At 43.4% G+C, this 19,065-nt stretch overlaps 1 protein-coding gene across 1 annotated transcript; it reads left to right on the top strand.

The window, feature by feature from the left end:
• Positions 1-809: 809 nt before the first annotated feature.
• ISCA1 (iron-sulfur cluster assembly 1) lies at positions 810-9,142 on the top strand. Its single transcript, XM_033123364.1, has 4 exons — positions 810-1,023; positions 4,915-4,968; positions 7,295-7,400; positions 8,545-9,142. The coding sequence occupies exons 1-4, from the start codon at positions 943-945 to the stop codon at positions 8,691-8,693; spliced, it is 390 nt and encodes a 129-aa protein (XP_032979255.1). The 5' UTR covers positions 810-942; the 3' UTR covers positions 8,694-9,142.
• Positions 9,143-19,065: the final 9,923 nt, after the last annotated feature.

The following is a 19,065-nucleotide window of genomic DNA, read 5'->3' as shown; positions in this document are numbered from 1 at the left end:
CTGAGCAAGAACCTATCTTCCCCAGCACCACTCCACGGAACCTTTTTTCCCTTTACCTCTAGCACTTCCGCGAGAAATGCTGCCTGTCCTGATGTTCTCCCATCTGCTAACCCTGATGCATTTCTGTCCTACCATGATCTCTTAATTCTTCCCTGGACCCTCCGTTTATCAAGTTTCCTGTGTATGTTCAGGTATAGTGTCTGGTGCTCAGGAATATATGGTAAATTAACAGGCAGGATTAAAAGGCAGAGCCACGACAAGGTCTGACCAACAACAGTTCGGTCAAGTTTATTGATTGGGTCTCGCTATAAATGATTATTCACAGAGCTGGCCAGTCACATATTAGAGTGAGGTTGAATTCCAAAATCAGTACCTAAAGCGAAAATTGCATTAACACCATCCTTCAACATCCCAGGCAGTACAGCACGCTTATTTATTGTACGACTCCGCAGTAATTCTACGTTCTTAAGAACTGCCAGCTGGACCAAAAAATCTGAAATGTCTGTAGCTGTCCAGGCCTTGGAACCATCCTGCCTTTGAGAGCACAGCACCAGCTCCCGAGATGGGGTGACTCCTCAGCGTTCTTAAGCGGTGGCGCCACACCTTGTCCAGGAGTCAGATCCCGGAGCGACGGAGTTGCCTCCGGAGTCCAGATGTCGGAGGTCATTCTGCGCGCTCCAGCCCCGCCGCCGACAACGCGCTGAGATCGCCCTAGTGGTGGTGACCTTCCTGGGCCCCAGCGCCTTCGCGTCACCACGCCCCGCCCTCCGACCGTCACTCACGAGGCCCGCCCAATGGTGGAAGCGGGGCGGATCCGCGCGGGGCGGAGCCTGGGGAGCCCTGCGCCGGAGCTTGTGGCGTCAATGCGCCCGCGGTGTCCATGGAGAGAGATTGAGGCAGCCGAGCTCCGGCCCGAGGCACCCGGGCGCCTGGACGGTGAGGATGTCGGCTTCGTTAGTCCGGGCCACTGTCCGAGCTGTGAGCAAGAGGAAGCTGCAGCCCACCCGGGCCGCCCTCACCCTGGTGAGTGGCTGGGGAGTGCGGTCGGACCCGTGACATTGGTTCACCTCCGTCCCGCAAGGGGCGGTTACGGCAGCAGCGCGCGGCACGGTCGAGCGACTGGGCCTGGGCCCGGGCCCGCTCCGCAGCCGCCGCCCATCCCCCACCGCGGGATGGGAAGATAAACAAATCCGGGAGGGGCTGCTTTGCGGTAGCTGGCGCTCGGAGGACTACGTTTCCCATCAGGCCGCGCGCCGCCGCGTGCTGGGGAGGGGACGGTGTACGTGCGCGACCCCCGCGGTCTGCGGGGTCCGGACTGGCGCCCAGGACGCCCTCTCAGGGTCTTCGTGGCTGCAGTGCTTGAAGCAGGAGGTGGTTTAGAGGTCAGGTGTGCCAGGCGCTTGGGAGACTGAGTGAGTAAACCAGGAAACCTTCCCTTGAGGTGCCTGGGGAGGACGGCAGATCGCCGAAGGCCCACAGTGAAGTGCGGTGATTGGCAGTGAGAGCACGGCCAACGGTGCCCACCCCCTTGCTGAGATCAAGCTTCTGCGCATCAAGGGTTACTTCCTGGTGCTGGGGGTAGAGGAGGCTTTTTAAAACACCCTTTGTGCCTCGGGAAATCCTAGGCACAGAGAACAAAGGATAAAGATTTCTACCGAGTTTGTTTACAGCGTTTTCTGGGTGAAAAGTCTGACACAGTCAGAGGGCACCAGAGTACATACGCAGATTCTTAAAGAATTTACCGCGCATGCTGGATCCCCAAGGTACCATGCAGGTTTTTTTTTTTTTTAACTGCGGGAAACTTCACGTAAAATTAACCATTTTTAAGTGTTCAGTTCAGTGGCATGTAGTACATTAACAGTGTTGTGCAACCATCACCTCTATTTAGTTCTAAAACATTTTATCACAAAAGAAAACCCTGTATCCATTAAACACCTACTTGTATTTGCGGTTTTGAAAGATTAATTTCATTGGAAAGCTTATGAGCAGTTTAAAATTTTCACACCTATCCCTTCTTGGTTAAGACTTCACAAACATCATCTAGAGACTGGCAAAATGATTGAATCATCGATGCCACTCAATGTAATACCATAAGAAGGTCCTTTGCCAAAAAATTAGTTGTAGCAAAAGAAAAGAAAGTTGTGATCAGGTGTTAGAATTCATTTTTACAATAGATTGAGCTTTTAGGCCCATAAGAAGGTTATCCTGATTACATAGGGTACTGTATTCTATATTTTTTCAGTATCACCAAGCCTATTTTCATGTTTGAAAGACACAACATCGATTCTTCGAATTTTCTAAGGTCTTGAGATCACAAGAACTATAGAGTATGATTCATAGTTTGTGTCTCCTTTCAATCGCAGTAAAAACTACTTAGCATTCAAAAGAATTGTACCACTAGTAATGGTAAAGACAGGAAGTGCAGAGACACGTTTTTGCCTTTTCTCTCTACCATTTGGCATGTAACCTGTTACTTCAAAATTTCTGAGTCACCCCCTTCCTCTGCATTCTGCAGACATTTAAGACCTGTGTTTCTGGATGAGAAATAAATATTACACAGTTTCCACCCCCCATGGACAGTCATGGGCCAGGCCTTTGCCACTGCTAGGAATAACTAAGCGTGATACAGCCCACATTCTCAGACTTGGGCTCTCTCCCATGCTTACTCCTTATGCTTTATTAGATTTTACCACTTACCAGGTCAATTCTGCTACCAGCATTGCTTTATCGTGATCAGTTCTCAGTTCACAAGGGCTCTGTGTTGACTTTGAGAAACTGTTCTGATTAAGTTGCAGGACAGTTATCTGAACTTCCATTTAACTGTCTGGCTGACATTAGGAGTTCTTTTCTCTGATCTTCGTAGAAGCTGGTGCCAGAGAAAAAGCACATTGGTGCTGCTTTCCACAACAGTGTACGGGCTTGCAATGATTTTAATCCTAGTGTATGTTTCCTAGTCTTAAAATATGTGGCATGCATGTATTGCTGTTTGTGCTTAGTTTTCAAGTGTTTCTGCAAACATTTCTAACTCCAGATGTTCTGTGAAGTACAAAAGTAGTGGAGTTATCAAAGGGTAGAGAGTGGTGACAGATGAGAGCAAATGAAATGAGAGATAAGTCGATAAAAATTGGGAAGAAGAGGTAAATGTTAACTAGATAAAAATTTTGGCATCAAGAATTTGACATGTTGCAACCTCTGAGAAGTGCTGTAGCTGTGAGGTCTACCAGTGAGAAGGCACGGAAAAGGAACCAATGAAATGAAAACATGGTTCCATGTTGTCAACACCAATTATTTCCATTAAGTGACGTTAGTCCAAGAGAGGATTGGTGATTTGCTGGAGAAAAAGACTTACAAGACTGGCAACAGGCTGCCCAGGACACTTTTTATGCAAACCAGAGTTGATTCCTTGATTAAATGCTTTAATACTTCAACCCACCACATCAAAGTGAGTACCCTTGAATACCTGCAGAGAACATCTAAGGGGATGAGGCCCCCTCCCTACTTCCCTACATACCCAGGAATTGACAAATGGAATTGAACTTGTAGGAGCTAGAGTAAAATATGATTAAAGAAACCAAAGAGTTAACACTACCCTGATGGTAGAGGCCTTTATTTCCTGTTTGTACAAATCAGAATTAGTGCAAGCTTAATTTAGGAGTAGGGATACCCACAGCCTTGCATAAAACTCAGCCACCATTGTGAGAGAGTGATGGTACATAGCCAGCCAGCATCATTCTTGATGCACAGGACACTAACTAGTTAATTCACTCTGCGCAGTGGGTGCCTTAGGGCTTAACTTTCTAGTGGCACTTTACCGAGAAGGTCTGGGAAACAATAGATGTTAAATACACACTGGGGCTTAATAAGGAGCTGTTAATTCTTGGAAGGACTAGCCTTTGGAACAGTGACCAAGCAGTAAGACGTGTATATGTAGGCAATTGAAAGGGTATTACACATGAAACAAATGGAAGTCACCTGAATGTCTTAACAATCAGAGATTGGTTAGTAAATTAGTGTAGATGCTGTTAGTAAAGTATTAATCATTGTAAATGATTAAAAAAAAAATTTTGGGAACATAACTCTTCATTCTTTGACTTACTAGCGCTGTGCAAATTATTTAACCTTTAATACCTAACTCACAGAACTATAAGAATAAAAAGGTGGGCATACAGACCATTAAGAACCTAGAAGTTACTCAATGGTGAATCTGTTTATTACTATGTCTCAGATGAGAAGCATGTTAAGCTTTAAAAATGTAGGCTACAGAATTATTTATATATACTATGATCACACACACACAGGAATAGGAAAAGCCGAAAGGGAAACAGCATCATAATGCCAGCCATATCTGTCAGACAGTGAGTTAAAATAGACTGTAATTTGGTCATTGGCTGCTGTTTCCCTACCATTTTTTAAATGTTAAAATGCCAGATTTATAATGAAATGAAACAGGTTGTACTTGTTAGCACGTGTTTGGCTTACATGATCATGGAGTTACCTTTGGGTTTTAATTTAATTTAATTTTTTTATTTATTTTATTTTTTTAACAGGACTTTATTGGGGAACACTGTGTACTTCCAGGACTTTTTTCCAAGTCAAGTTGTTGTCCTTTCAATCTTAGTTGTGGAGGGTGCTGTCCAGCTTCAAGTTGTACTTTCAGTCTTAGTTGTGGAGGGCGCAGCTCAGCTCAAGGTGCAGTGTTCAATTTTAGTTGCAGGGGGCGCTGCCCACCATCCCTTGTGGGACTGGAGGAATTGAACTGGCAACCTTGTGATTGAGAGCCCACTGGCCCATGTGGGAATCGAACCGGCAGCCTTTGGAGTTAGGAGCACGGAGCTCCAACCGCCTGAGCCACCGGGCTGGGCCGGCCCAAGAATGCAAATTTTGTAGCTAAAAAAATAACATTTTCTCTTTCAGACACCTTCAGCAGTAAACAAGATAAAACAACTTCTTAAAGATAAGCCTGAACATGTAAGTGAAATCAATCAAATGTTTAGTTTAAAAATGAAGTTTTATTCTCACAATGAATTTATCTTATGGTAAGCATTATGAGTTCATTAATTAGGGGTTTTTATTTAAAAAGTAAAATATGCCCATAATTTTAAATTCAAATAGTACAACAGGGTACTCAATGAAAAGGAAGTCACTCTCTCATTCTAGACACTTAGTCATCATTTTCCCTTTCAAGAGGCAACTTCTTAGTGTCCTTCCAGAATAATCTGTACATATTTACCTAGACCAGGGTTTCTCAACCTCAACACTGTTGAGGGCTGGATAATTCTTGGCTGGGAGTGGATTGCAGGATATTTAGTGTCCTCTCTGGCCTCTGCCAGTGGCAGTGCTTTATGCCTCAGTTGTGACAACCAAAAACATTTCCCTGAGGGGAACCACTAGCCTCAACTATACTTGTTACATTTGTGCGTGTATCTCTTTTCCTACTTATCTGAGAGCATACAGTACATGCTGTAGTTATGCTTTGCTTTTTGCTCCTAATAAAACAGCTTGAAGATCTTTTCATATCATTACATAAAGATCCACCTCATTCTTTTTCATATAATACCATATTGTATTAAACAAGCTTGATTTATTTAACCAGTCTGCCATAAGGTCTTTTGGGTTGTTTTCATTCATCTTAGTGCATTAATTGCCTAAGAAATACTGTAAATTACTTCCAAGACTAGTAATGTTTAGTGAATAGACTACAGAGTGGTTTTAGGTTCCGTTGTATAACCTGCATTATAATGTAATGGGAATTCTAGCACTGTCCTAAGAATTTTTAAATGCTAAAGTATGTCATGACTGGAGTATAAATCAACCAAATGAAACAAGAATTTAGCTTCGTAGATTTGAGGGATGAAAAGGATTGACATGAAAAGGATTGAGCAAACACTTCATCAGGTGTCATTTATAGCACAAGCAATCCCTTTTCGAACTCCAGTTACTAAAGCTGTATTTTCATATACTCTTTAAGTGTCTAGATCCATTCCGATAGTTGGACTTTCTGCTTGCTAGAGTCTTCCTGTTTACAAAGATAAAAACTAAGTGAAACAAATACTTATGACATGCGCTCCAGAATTTCAGCTAGGTAGTTTATTGGTTGTTTCTCGTACTGAATGTGTAAAATCACCTCCCACACAGCAAGGAGACAGAGTATGGTTTTATTTACCTTTAGAGTACTCTGTCTCCTTCCTGTTGGTTAAGGACAGAAGAGATTACTCTGAATGCTTCAGCTCATCAGAACTCCCAGAAAGCTTAACACTGACTCATGCTCTTCACCAAGTATCTTCCTACTTCATGATTGTTTTGCTGAAGCAAGCATACATTGCTGCTTTTCAGAGGTTCAGGATCTGCTTGGTGAAATAATACGATATGATGATACTTTTGCTAATATGATAATATGATGATACTTTTGCTGTATACGTAAATGAAAAAGCAGATAGGATCTAACAGTGCTGTTTGCTCACTTTTTCATGTCTTATCTGTGTTGGCATCAGTCTTCTGCTTTCTGGTGTCTGAGAATGTTCACATAGGTCTGCCCTGGAAGTAAGGCCCTGTGCAGAGGCAGCATGACTGCCAGGCCTATGAGCCTTGGCAAACCTGACCATAGGGAAACTTCCTGAGGACGTCTCCCATGATGGCGGGGCAAAACTCTTAGTGAGCAAGTTCGATTTCTTAGGTTGTCATCTCTGCTGTCAGATACTTTTCTTTTTCCTTAAAAAAAAAAAAAAAAAAAAAATCTATTTTTTGAATTGAAACTCTTTCCTTAAAAATGTTATTCCCAGCCTAAAAGGGTGGTAGTTGGTTAAGTTAAATAATACACATGCATTGGTATAGTGGAGTATTATGTAGGCACTACTTGAAATTACATGGACAGATGATGTCTTAAGTGAAAAAAGGCAGAGAAAAAATTTTTTATGCTGTAATAAAAACTATGTTAATGTGTGTGTGACAAGGGCTGGAAGAAAATAGGAAAAATATATAAGCTGTTTTTCGAGAGTGGTAGTGACTGTAGTTTGGGGGCTTTTTTCCCTCTGTATTGTTTTCTTCGTGTATAATTAGTTTTTACTCTTTTTTGGTACCCACTAATGTCATAATGATGTTTGTATACTAGGTAAATTTTTTTAATGCTTATTTTCCATTCCATTTACACTTCCTAAAGGGATATTTTATAGCCAGGAATCTAATATTTGCCTTTCAGCTTATGAAGAAATGAATAATATAGCTAGGACTTTTATTAACATGTTTGTTTTATCTGTACTATTTTAAAATTAAGTTTATATTTACAATTATTTTTCAGGTAGGTGTGAAAGTTGGTGTCCGAACCAGGGGCTGTAATGGCCTTTCTTATACTCTAGAATATACGAAAATAAAAGGAGATTCTGATGAAGAAGTTGTTCAAGATGGTGAGATTTAAACAAACTTTTTCTGGGCACTTTGTTTTGCCTAAAATGTTTAACCTTACGTAGCATGAATAGTAATGATAATAGTAAGATGACCATGTACAGAAAGGTTTTAAGATAAAAGTTCAGAATGAACCAGCCACTTTTGTGTGAAGTAGCAGTTTTATATATATGTCAAATAAGTAATGTCATCTCATGCTTTTGATGACTCTGTATTTCCAATTTTAATTTCCAAATTAAAATTTTCCATTTTTAATTATATTTTGCCCCCACTTCCTGCCCCTATGCAATAATCTGATAAAGCCTATTTAAAACAAAATAGATAATGCTACAACTTTGGGGGAACTTCACTGTACATGGGTTTTGCAGTGGTGGCTTTGTACATCAGAGGTGTGCTGCTGGCTAGCTTTCATGGGTTTCTCATGTGGGTTCATTTTATTAAATTGAAGTTACTAATCAAAGATATTTGTTAAATTTTATTTTTTAAATCAATACATAAATTTTAACCTTAAATTTTTGTCTTGAGGAGAGCTAATAAATACGTGTAGTTTATATTTAAGTAATGACTTGATTTCTTATAAGGGAGATGCCAACCTCTGTCTACATAATTACTAGGGAGTTGTGTTATTACAAGTTTTCCAGCCCATAAGCAGAACAGAACTGCTATGTTACACTGATTGGTCTTATTAAACCAACTCACTGTACCACAGTCCTTTGTGTGTCTTTAGGTGTGGTAGTGTGTCATGTGTATACAGACATCATTGCAGGGTTTTCATAAATGTTACTGACTCCATCTTTACAAAACTCTCACTGAGAATATATCCATTTTCTTTATGTTGCAAATAGGAAAAATGGGTGAAATATAGTGAAAGGCAAATTCTAGTTTTACATAGAATTGTCATGAAATTGGCCTGTGAACAACTTTCTAACCTAATGCAATTGTTTTTGACATAGGTTATTGTGTGGAAAGAGGGGACAGACAGGAAACTGAGTACTGAATCCCTTAAAGGAAATAGTGAGACAGATTCAAAAGCTTCCTGTTTGATTTTTGTTAGTGGTTACTATTTAAAATTCACTTTGCTTTCAATCAGCAGGTTCTGTTAGCATACTGTAGGCTTTATATGACATGTGTTTTCTTCTCCCCAAGGAGTCAGAGTGTTCATCGAAAAGAAAGCACAGCTAACACTTTTAGGAACAGAAATGGACTATGTTGAAGACAAATTATCCAGTGAGTTTGTGTTCAATAACCCAAACATCAAAGGAACCTGTGGCTGTGGAGAAAGCTTTAATATTTGACCCCTCAGGACTACTGTGGCTGTAAGCTCCAGAAAGCCTGCGGAAGCCCTGGGCTTACTGATGAAATCATGACTGTCACGTGCTTAAGGTTTATAATGCATGGCTGCCTTACGGGGAAAATAAAGTGATGCATCTTGAAAATGAAGCCAGTGTGTTAGATTCCAGAAGAAGTGATATTTGTATTTTTAGGGGACAGAAAATGAGAGGCCACCACTCTCTTTGGGTCATTTTCTGATCTGTGAAGAAAAAAAAATCCTACCCTGCATTTAATTCTCTTGCGTACTTTCTGTTAGAACCAGTTTCATGGAAGGTGCCTGCCTGGGAGGATTTCGGGAAACCCATTTTTAATAGGTGTGCTGCAGTCCATAGGTACCTGTTGAATGGCTTGAATGTGCCTCTGGTTCTTAAAATTCAGAGGCAGCAAGTCCTGACGGCTGATATTTTTCTTTCCAAACATAGAAAGGCTTTTATGTATACATTTTTATCTAAAATTTCATTGTTAGATGCCTCATTTGCATATCCTTTAGTAGCACCAGCCATTAGATGAAAGTATCAAACAAAGATTTCCTTGAACTACAGTATAGAATGGTTCTGAGTGATGGCATCAAAAGGTAAGAAATACTTCACCCACCAGTTTTCATCCATTTCTTTTGCCATCTGAAACATTTGCTCAAGGTGGGATCTCAAGATGACTTAGATCTTTTTATTTGCAAGGTCTCTTATAAGCCCTCTAGCCCACCTCCTCAGTTACATACCTGAGGAAGCAAAACCTCAGGGAAGCGGAAACGCTTGTTTCCACCTGCACACTGCAGAGCGGGGACTACCCACATCTCCCCTTCTAGGCAGGTGCCACACCAGCCCGGTCCTCTGAGGCAGGCAGTGAAGGTAAATGGGCAGTTTGGCTTCTCTCTCTCGTTGACATTTCAGTAAGATTTCTATGTAATTTGATGGAGATCATACTTTTATTTTGAGTGAGAAGAATCTTATTTTAAAACCCATTTATGTAAATTACCATGTTGTTTCTTCTGAACTATGAAGCAGGGAAGACACTGTAGCAACCCAAAGATACCCGTTTGGAACGTAGTAATTATGAAGCAGACATAGAGGTCTTTTCCTAAAATTCCCAATATGCATATACTTTCTGGATCCTAAGTCCAATTGCTAAAATTTTTAAACCTAGTATTTTAACCTAACATTTTTATCACCAGTGATTCTTTAACAGTGTTCTTTCTTTTGTCATTTAGTTTTTTATTTTCCTGCGTTTGACATGTTGTTTTATGAGATGACATACAGGCTGTTTTTGAAAGCTGATCCTTATGAATTGAAGTAGCTGAGTTCCTTGACGTTTGTCATATTTACTAAAATGCCTGGCACAAAATGCACCAAAACCTAGAGCAGTAGCTTTATGCTCATGAGTTTGTATTAATATAATTGTGAATCCACTTATAATTTGTGCAATAATGAATGTATGTAGAGATTGAGTTGTCAATAAAAAAGATGTGGCCACTTTGTGATCCTAAAATTGCCTTTTCTATTTAAGGAAGAAGGGTTTGGGAATAGTAGCTGTTGTAGCTACTTACAAACAAGTGCTGTATTTTTCTAACCAGCCTCCCTGCTCCAGAATTTTCTCCTGAGTCCGTTGCATCCAGTGTGTCAGTTGCTGCATTCTCCATGGGGCCTTTGACAGACCATTTCCGATTGCTCTTGGCTCCAGAGTCCCCATCCTTCCCTTTCTTCTTCAGCCTTCTGCTCCCCGTTTCACTATAAGGGTGGTCATTTCATCCAAACTGCTTTTCAAGCCTCCCACACAGATTTCTTTCTTACATTCTCATGTGTCATCATCCTTACCTGGAATGCTTTTTTCAAATCTGTCATTCAGGCTTTATGTTCATCTCCAAAAAGTTCCTTAGCTGTTCACTTCAGGCATATTTGTAAGCACGTGCTCTCCACTTGCCCTGAGATTTTACAGATGACCAGAGACAGTCCCTGACCTCAAAGATCTTAGAGTTGACAAATGAGAGACACCAGTGAAGAGAATATGGTAAGCATTGCTAATAGCCAACATTTACTGCGGACTTGGTACATGCCAGGAACTGTCCTAATTAACTCGTAACAACCCACTGAGGTAGGTCTGACTATTGTCTTTTTCATAGATGAGAAACTAAAGCACAGCATTAATAAAATAGTTGACTAAGGTAACACAGCACGTGGCCAGGTCAGAATAACAACCTGCACTGTCTGGCTCCCGCCCCTGTTCGGAGCAGTTAGGCCACACTGCATGTCACAGTGAGAACCAAGATGAGAAAGCACTTCTAAAAAGGTATTTGATGAGACGTTATGACACGTGAGCCGAGTCTTAAAAGCCATGAGAGATTTGGAGAAGAGGGAAGAGAGTGAACAAAAGAGGACTGAAAGGTGAACACTCAAGAATGTCAGGCACACACAGGGCAGCAGACCGGATGGCAGGCGCAGGCCTGGGACCCGGTGGGGCTTTCTCTAGGTGATGCAGGTATTGGGAGCCACTCAGGTTTCCATAAGGGAGTCATCAAAACGAGTGCATGTAGCAGTGAGCCAGGCTGCCCATGGAGTGTAGGGAAGGCGGCATGATGAGCCGCATGGAGGCCACTGCTGTGGAAACCCAAGTGGGACCCGAGGGAGGGGCCAGTGTGAGGAAGGCTTCATGGAATCAGCAAGACTCCAGTAACAGACCACCCTCCACAGCGCCTGGATTGTGTGGCTCTTCGCTAATCACACGAGCAACACTTGCACTGGTGTTTGGTTTTGGTCTGTCCCTTGCACAATATGGAAAGGTTCCTCAACACAGGCACTCTGTCATTTTCTTTGACAATCATTTAACACCAGGCACATAGTAAGGATTTTTGGTAAAAGGACTCCTACAGCCATTATCAACCATATTGTGTTTTGTCCGTTCTGCGTCCTATTCATCCAAGTTCTACTCCAGACCCCAGGTGTCCTGTGAGAGGTCACTTTGTAGTGCCCCCGTGTGACATGTACACTGACAGCTGCTGTGGAGGGAGCTCCCCACAGAGGCAGAGCTGATGGATTATCGTGATTAGAAGCCCTCTCTTCAATATCAAGATGCTAACTGGATGGCTCAGGCCATCGCCAAGAAGGATTTGGGGAGCACAGGGCCAAGGTGCTGCTCGGCGGCACTGCTAGCGGGTTTCCCTGCTCCGTCTCTGGACCCACAGGAGGGATTTTTTTCTCAACGAGGAAAGGGCGGGGTGGGGTTGGAAAACTCCCTACCAGATCAGATGTCCCTAAGATTTCCAGTACTTCCTAGGTTTCACTCAGTAAGAAATACCTTCTCAACAACAGCCTGCCTTGTCCTGTTTTGAAGCCTGAGAGGTCAGGAAACGCAAAGCTCTGTTAAGCTACCTGGCGTTCCCATGCCATCTAACAGCTGTAAGGACTGGTGCAGCCTGCAAAACCTGTAACTGTCAGTGTCCCATTTGTACCTCAGAGCACACGTGACCTGGGCCAAGGAGGTGGCATCAACCTGGAGTAATTACAAATGCAGCTAACTGGCCTGATGCAGTTCCGGAATGCTGGCGTGCAAAGGTATAGGACTGGGGTGAGATACACCTGGATTTGAACCATGGGTTCTGTCATTTTGTAGCCAGATGACCTGGCACAGGTTAGGTAACGTCTGAGCCTGCTTCCCTTCTGCAGAACAATCTCAGAATTGGGGGAAACTTGATGGGTTAACTGCACATAAACGTTAAGCTTAGATACAGTGTACTTCTGATCCTTTTTGCTCGTGGATTATCAAACTACGAAATGAGTTTCCACACAATTACAGGAGTTACTGTACTGTATTAAAATCTGGGGGAAGTTGGCTGTATTTCTTTCAAATGACCACAGTAATTTGGAAAAGAACTACAAATATAATCATATGGAGGAACTGTATTCTCTTAACTGATTAGCTCTTAAGAGAATTCCTGTGTAGAGAGAAACCTGCCTCAATCTGAAGAGTAATAGCTGAATCCCTGGGTGCACACCAGACTTCAGAGGGAGAGGGGGGCGGGGCTGGAGGTCCACCCTACCTTCAGTCTCCTTTGAGATGCACACACCATGTGAGGGAATAAGTCACTGTGGGGTGTGTTATGTCAACTTCCTCGCTGGCTCTCCTGCCAAATCTTCGTTGAAGGCTATGATTCTCAGGATTCTCATTATGGTGGCGTGGAATTCAACCTTCCTGGATGCAAGGGCTCTGTATCAGTAATCCCCCGCTTACAACTCTCCGATTTCTTTGATAGTCTTAGTGGGTTACTGCATGTTTTACTTTCATAAATGAGTAATTCCCAAGCTGTTCACTGTAAAGTGCCTGCTTACTGTTCTCCATAGATTCCTCTTCTTGAAGCAGTTCTTAAGCTTTAAGGCGTAAAGAAGTCACTGGGGATCTGGTTAAAACAGACCTGATTCCAGAGGTCTGGGGTGGGGCCTGGGCTCTGTCCCTCCAGCCTAGGCCCACGTGAGGATCCACTCTGCTGCTCTACAGACCACCTTGGAGTAGCAACATTGTAAAGTATTTCTTTCTGGAAGAACCTGGTTGTTTCAAATGATAATTTATGCCCTCACTTGTTTTTACTAAATAACCTCATGGTGTCGGGATTTCTGATCAGCAGGAGATAACCCCCCTGCCACCCTGAGATAACAGAACTGGAAGGTCAGGATAGTTTGCCTGGCGGTTGTAACTCTAAGTGCTGTTTATGTTTTCCTTTAGGTATTCTGAAATATTAAAAGTATCTTGGGGACTCCCAGCCACTGACCTGTACACTTAAAAATGGTTAAAATGATAAACTTTATGTTATGTGTATTTTACCACAAAATATCTCTCTTGAGAAAGGCAGGGCCCTGTGCCACCTTAGATGGCCATTCAAAGGAGGAAGCGTTGTCCAAGACTTTTCCCTTCCTTTTGCCTCCCTGATCTGTCCAACTTGGTCCTTCTATTTGACAAGACTCTAGTTCAAAGAGATTAGGATAAAAAATGACCTGTGGACCCTCCGGGTCCCCTGGTTCTGTTAGCTAAAGCACTGGTGGCCGAGCTAGGGGCTCCAGCTACCCTGGAAGTTACTTAGTGACTTGACTAATAACACCAATAGATTCCATTCTGGTAAAATGATTATTTTGGCAAAGTTTTTTTTTTTTTTTTTGAGGAGGAGGAGGGCACAGCCCACAGTGGCCCATGTGGGGACCGAACCAGCAACCCTGGTGCCATCAGCACCACGCTCCAACCAACTGAGCTAACCGGCCTCCCCTTGGCAAAGTTTTTAATGATTACCACAAGAACCTCCCGAGGGGAGTTCAGACCGTGGCGGCGTGGCTCACGTGGAGAGCTGGCATGGCCATGCAGCCCTTCCTTCACTTCTAACTGAATCATCTGGGCAGATGTAGGGAGCGCAGGTCTGTCTCCTATTTATTTAACTGCCCTGATTTCTGCTTTGCACGTTGCCCATATCTATAGAAGGAAAAACCTATCTGATTAGAAGTTATATTCACAATTCAGCTAGTTAATGTTCACTTTTTAAAAATACGTATCTTTTCATCCTCTACCCTCCACCCATTTACCCTCATGTGGGAAGATAATCCTCTGACCCATAGTGTCACATAGCCGTTTCTGTGACCTTAAGGATGTCCGTATGTCACAATGCACAGGTACTCATTTACTCAACACTTACTAAGCATTAGCATCTGTTGGGTGCCAGTGGAGGCCATGGGGCTCCTGGATAAATGGGACCCAACCCCTGCCCCCAGCACACAGATTCATCAAAAGAAATGGCCACATAAATCATTGTAAAACAAACGGTAAGTGCAGCGATAGATATACTCAAGGGCATAATAAGAGCACAGAAAAGTGAAACTGAAACCTGTGTGGGCTTGTGAGCAGTGGAGAGACAGACAGAAAAGGCCAGAGCTGAGAGATGAGAAGGTGGCTGGGAGACTCGTCTCCTTCCAGCAGGTCACAGGAAGCTGGACCCAGCTGTCACGACTGAGCCTGGACAATCTCCCCCTTCCCTTGGGGCCTCCACTAACAGCCCTGCATTCTCCCTCTATGTCTGTGCCTTTTTCCTTCCCCACAATGTTCCCACTGACACTTGGCCCTAGCGTCCTTTCTCCTCCCTCTCCCCACATCCAGCCTTAAGAGTGTACAACCTGATAGAGGTGAGAATCTAAATGCAGAGGAGAGCAAAGAATGGTCGAGTTTCCTCCCTTTTTCCAGAACCAGTGCACAAGGACACGTTGTGTCTCTTGGGTGCAAACTGAAGGGTGGAAATGAACCGGTCAAACTGACTTCCATCCTGTGCTGCCACTTGTTACCTCCCCTCCCTGCCCAGCAGGCCTGTCCATCCTCAAGGCCATCACGAAGCCACCATCCATCCAATCAGTGAAGGCCCTGAGCAGGTACAGTTCCTGGGGGCTGTCCACAGAGCTCGGAACAGGAAGCACAGGCAGCTTTCCACGGCAGTTCCATCGGATGGAATCGTACTGTTTCTGATCCTCCCACCCAGCCTTGTCTTCCTTCTCTCCTTGCGTATGTGCCGCCTTACGTTTCAGGTGCAGGCACCACTGGTATTGTGGATGGCACACGGACGAAGGCTGGTGACTCCAGCCAGCGCCTCCACACTGGCCTAGAGTCTCATTAAGCACCTCACCAGGTAGGTGGGGGTAGCAGCCTGCACTGCGGCTGCAGGGCTTTGCTTAGGTACCAAAGGGAGGAGAGTAGAAATGGTTGTGGGTGCAGAAATAGTGGGCACAGTTGGAATTACAATAAACACCAAGGAAATCGGTCCTTCCTCCTTTAGTTTGCTGAGTGGAACAGTGTCCCCTTCTCTGGGATTCCATCTTTGGGAGTCTGGCTCCTTCCCTTTGGGATTCCATTCTCTAGGCCAAGTGTTGCTGTTTCCACCAAGCCAACCACAAGCAAGCACAGGCACGCATTCCTACTGCTGAAAATACAGTGGTCCCCTTATCCCTAGGGGACACGTTCCCACTGGGGGCCAGGAACTGGAGATCGAATGGAACCCTACATATACTGTTTTCGCCTATACTTACACACCTTTCACTCAAAGGAAGCACTCTATGGCTTCCCTTTGGTGTATCCCAATTGCCAGCAATCACCCCTCTTTTTAGTGCTTTGGAGCCATTATTAAGTAAAATAAGGGTTATTTGAACACAAGCACTACGATACTATGACAATTCTCATATCCGGGCAGGACAGAGCGGGACAGCACAAGATTTCACCACACTACTCAGAACGGCATACAATTTAAAACTTAGGAATTGTTTCTGGAATTTTCCATTTAATATTTTTGGACTGCTGTTGACTATAGGTAACTGAAACTGGAAAGTGAAATCGGGATTAGGGCAGGTGGCAGTAGTGGCAGTGAACAGCTAACGCTTATGAGAGCACTTCCTAGGGGCCAGGCCATCTTATAAACACTCTACAGGAATTAGCTCATTAATCCTCACACAACTCTAGGCATTTCACGCCATACTTATCATCCCCATGTTACATACAACATGTAAATGCATGGTGGAAAGTTCGCGACCTTAATTGTCCGACCTCGTCTGTGTATACTGAATACTGAGGTCAAAGGTTAGCAAGAAACGCTTGAAATCCAGAGCGTATTCTCTTATCTACTACGCTAAACTGGGAAGATAAAAGACAAGTACAACTAAACAAGATGGAAAATGATAAATGCCGTTGAAGAGACACAGGGACACTGTCAGGGAGGCTCAGAGAAGCAGATGAGCACCATGAGGAAACAGAATGCCCTGGAAACAGCTCCTGAGATGGGCTTTGAACGAGACACTGCAGACCTGAGGAGAAGGGCACCCGAGGTCTTCCTGGTGTGAGAAGGGCATAAACAGGCAGGGAACTGGGAAAGCAAGAGGTGTGCGTGCACAGTGTCAGAAAACACACTGGCAGGAGCAGAACCACCTGAAAGGGAAGGAGTAGGGGATACAGGTGGAGTTACAGCCTCGGCTGGACTCTGAGAAGCCGACACCAGGTTCCTGAGCTTGTACTCTGTGGGCCAGGGGAAGCCACAGCCAGTTTTAAGCAAGAGCAAATCTTGATGAGAATGCTCTTTTAAGAAGGGTAACCCAATGAGGTTTCTGGAAAATAAAGTGGAGCCCAGGGGATTGTTACCCTGTTTCCCCGAAAATAAGACCCAGCCGGACCATCAGCTCTAATGCGTCCTTTGGAGCAAAAATTAATATAAGACCCAGCCTTATTTTATTATAAGTAAGTAAAATAAAGACCTTATCTAACATAAGACCAGGTCTTATATTGATTTTTGCTCCAAAAGACACATTAGAGCTGATGGTCTGGCTAGGTCTTATTTTCGGGGAAACACAGCAGAGCACTGAAACTGTTCTGTATGGTATGTATTGGTGGATATACAAGTCATTATACATTTGTCAACACTCACAGAGTATGTAACACAAAGACTGAAACCTAATGGAAACTATGGACTGTAGGTATTAATAATGTATCCATGTTGGTTCATCAGTTATAACAAATGTATCACGGACACTCCATGTTAGTAACGGGGAGCTGTGTGTATGATGGTGGGCATGTGTGAACACTGTACTTTCCAACCAATTATTCTGTAAACCTAAAACTACTCGAAAAAACAAAGCCTAGTAGTTATATAAAAAGAGAAGTCTTGTATTAAATTAGCAATATAATTGGATAGTTGCATTCTTAAGAAAACTCAGGTTTTTAAACATTGCATTGTAAAAGCAATTATTTCAAAGAGGAAATTGAGTTTCATATAATGTAGTATAATGTTCATTTTTTTCCTACAAAAATTTCAATAGTGAGGGCCGGCCAGGTGGCTCAGGTGGTTAGAGCTCCATGCTCCTAACTCCGAAGGCTGCCGGTTCAATTCCCACATGGGCCAGTGGGCTCTCAACCACAAGGTTGCCGGTTCAACTCCTCGAGTCGCGCAAGGGATGGTGGGCTCTGCCCCCTGCAACTAGCAACTGGCAACTAGACCCGGAGCTGAGCTGTGCCCTCCACAACTAAGACTGAAAGGACAACAACTTCAAGCTGAACGGCATCCTCCACAACTAAGATTGAAAGAACAACAACTTGACTAGAAAAAAAGTCCTGGAAGTACACACTGTTCCCCAATAAAGTCCTGTTCCCCTTCCCCAATTAAAAAAAAAAATTTTCAATAGTGAAGGTCATTTTTAATAGTTACGGGTGTATAGCCATAAAATCCACACATCAGAAAGCAAGCTGGCCTATGCGTCTAATATCTGCTCCTGACTGATGAGTTCTCGCTGTGCACAAGCCCCTGCAGGAAGGTGGAGCTGCCTTCCACCACCCACCCTGAGGCAATGTCGTCACCTTCCTCATCCATGGAGTTGATAAACAGCCAGGGACAGATCTCTTGGAAAGCGCCACAGATTTCTCTACTTCTCCGAGGTGCTGAATCTTATTGATCCATGCTCCCAATTCTGATGTGTTATAACACATAGCAAATTATATTCCCTAAACAATTGTGTTATATTCAACAACCCGAACACAAGGACTCTAATAACTGAGTCACTACTTGGTGACAGCCGCTATACCAGGCAGATGGATCGTACGGACAGACAGACAGACAGACTCCAAGACTAAGGAATCCAGAGAAATTGGCCAGGAAAGCCCACGAGGCATTTTGGTGATTGACCAGGCAAGAGCTAATGGAGTCCAGACAAATCCTCAGGTCCCTGGGGCGTCTCACCTGCTTCCCGAGGCTGCAGACTGAAATAGATATCCAGGTGTCCATACTGAATGAACACCTGGAGAGGAGCAAGGAGAAAGGCTTTTGCTCTAGAAATAAAAGAACTGTCTCCAAATGTCCGTCCACACATGTCTCTCCCCAGGAAAAGAGAGACAAAGAAACGAGGGAGAGGTCAGGGGAGAAAGCTTTGTTAGAGAAAAAGTCATGGAAATTATCAGACGAGCGCCGCCTGGTGGGACAACAGTACAGTCAGGATCCCTGGGCAAAAGAGAAAGGATTTAACTGTATAACATAAAGCAATACAGTTAAAACCACACCTTAGCATGGCCATTATACATGGATTGAGTGTGACTATTAGTCTTTTGCAGTGGGTAAGCTCCTTGAGGACAGGAATGGAAAAGTGCATCCTTGGAGACTTGCTCCATATATTCAACAGTGACAAGTATTTAAATGCCTATTTAGATAAAACTAACTGTCCATGAAGTCCCTGCCCAAATATTAGAAACACAGTGGGCATGCTGTATTATATTGCTTTTTTTTGTCCTATATATTCATACACTGGACTCAGTAGTGACAATAATATATTTGGATATAAATATGTATCAAAT

The sequence above is a fragment of the Rhinolophus ferrumequinum genome, chromosome 12 (genome assembly GCF_004115265.2).
Source record: "Rhinolophus ferrumequinum isolate MPI-CBG mRhiFer1 chromosome 12, mRhiFer1_v1.p, whole genome shotgun sequence".
Taxonomy (NCBI): domain Eukaryota; kingdom Metazoa; phylum Chordata; class Mammalia; order Chiroptera; family Rhinolophidae; genus Rhinolophus; species Rhinolophus ferrumequinum.
The sequence above is the reverse complement of the archived record's forward strand: the minus strand, read 5'-3'. Positions and strand labels throughout refer to the sequence as shown.

Bases quoted from the DNA above. Each gene is read 5' to 3' on its own strand.
- ISCA1 (XM_033123364.1), top strand. From the start codon at position 943: ATGTCGGCTTCGTTAGTCCGGGCCACTGTCCGAGCTGTGAGCAAGAGG. The intron at 1,024-4,914 runs GTGAGTGGCTGG...TTTCTCTTTCAG, and splicing joins CCCGGGCCGCCCTCACCCTG to ACACCTTCAGCAGTAAACAA. The intron at 4,969-7,294 runs GTAAGTGAAATC...ATTATTTTTCAG, and splicing joins TTAAAGATAAGCCTGAACAT to GTAGGTGTGAAAGTTGGTGT.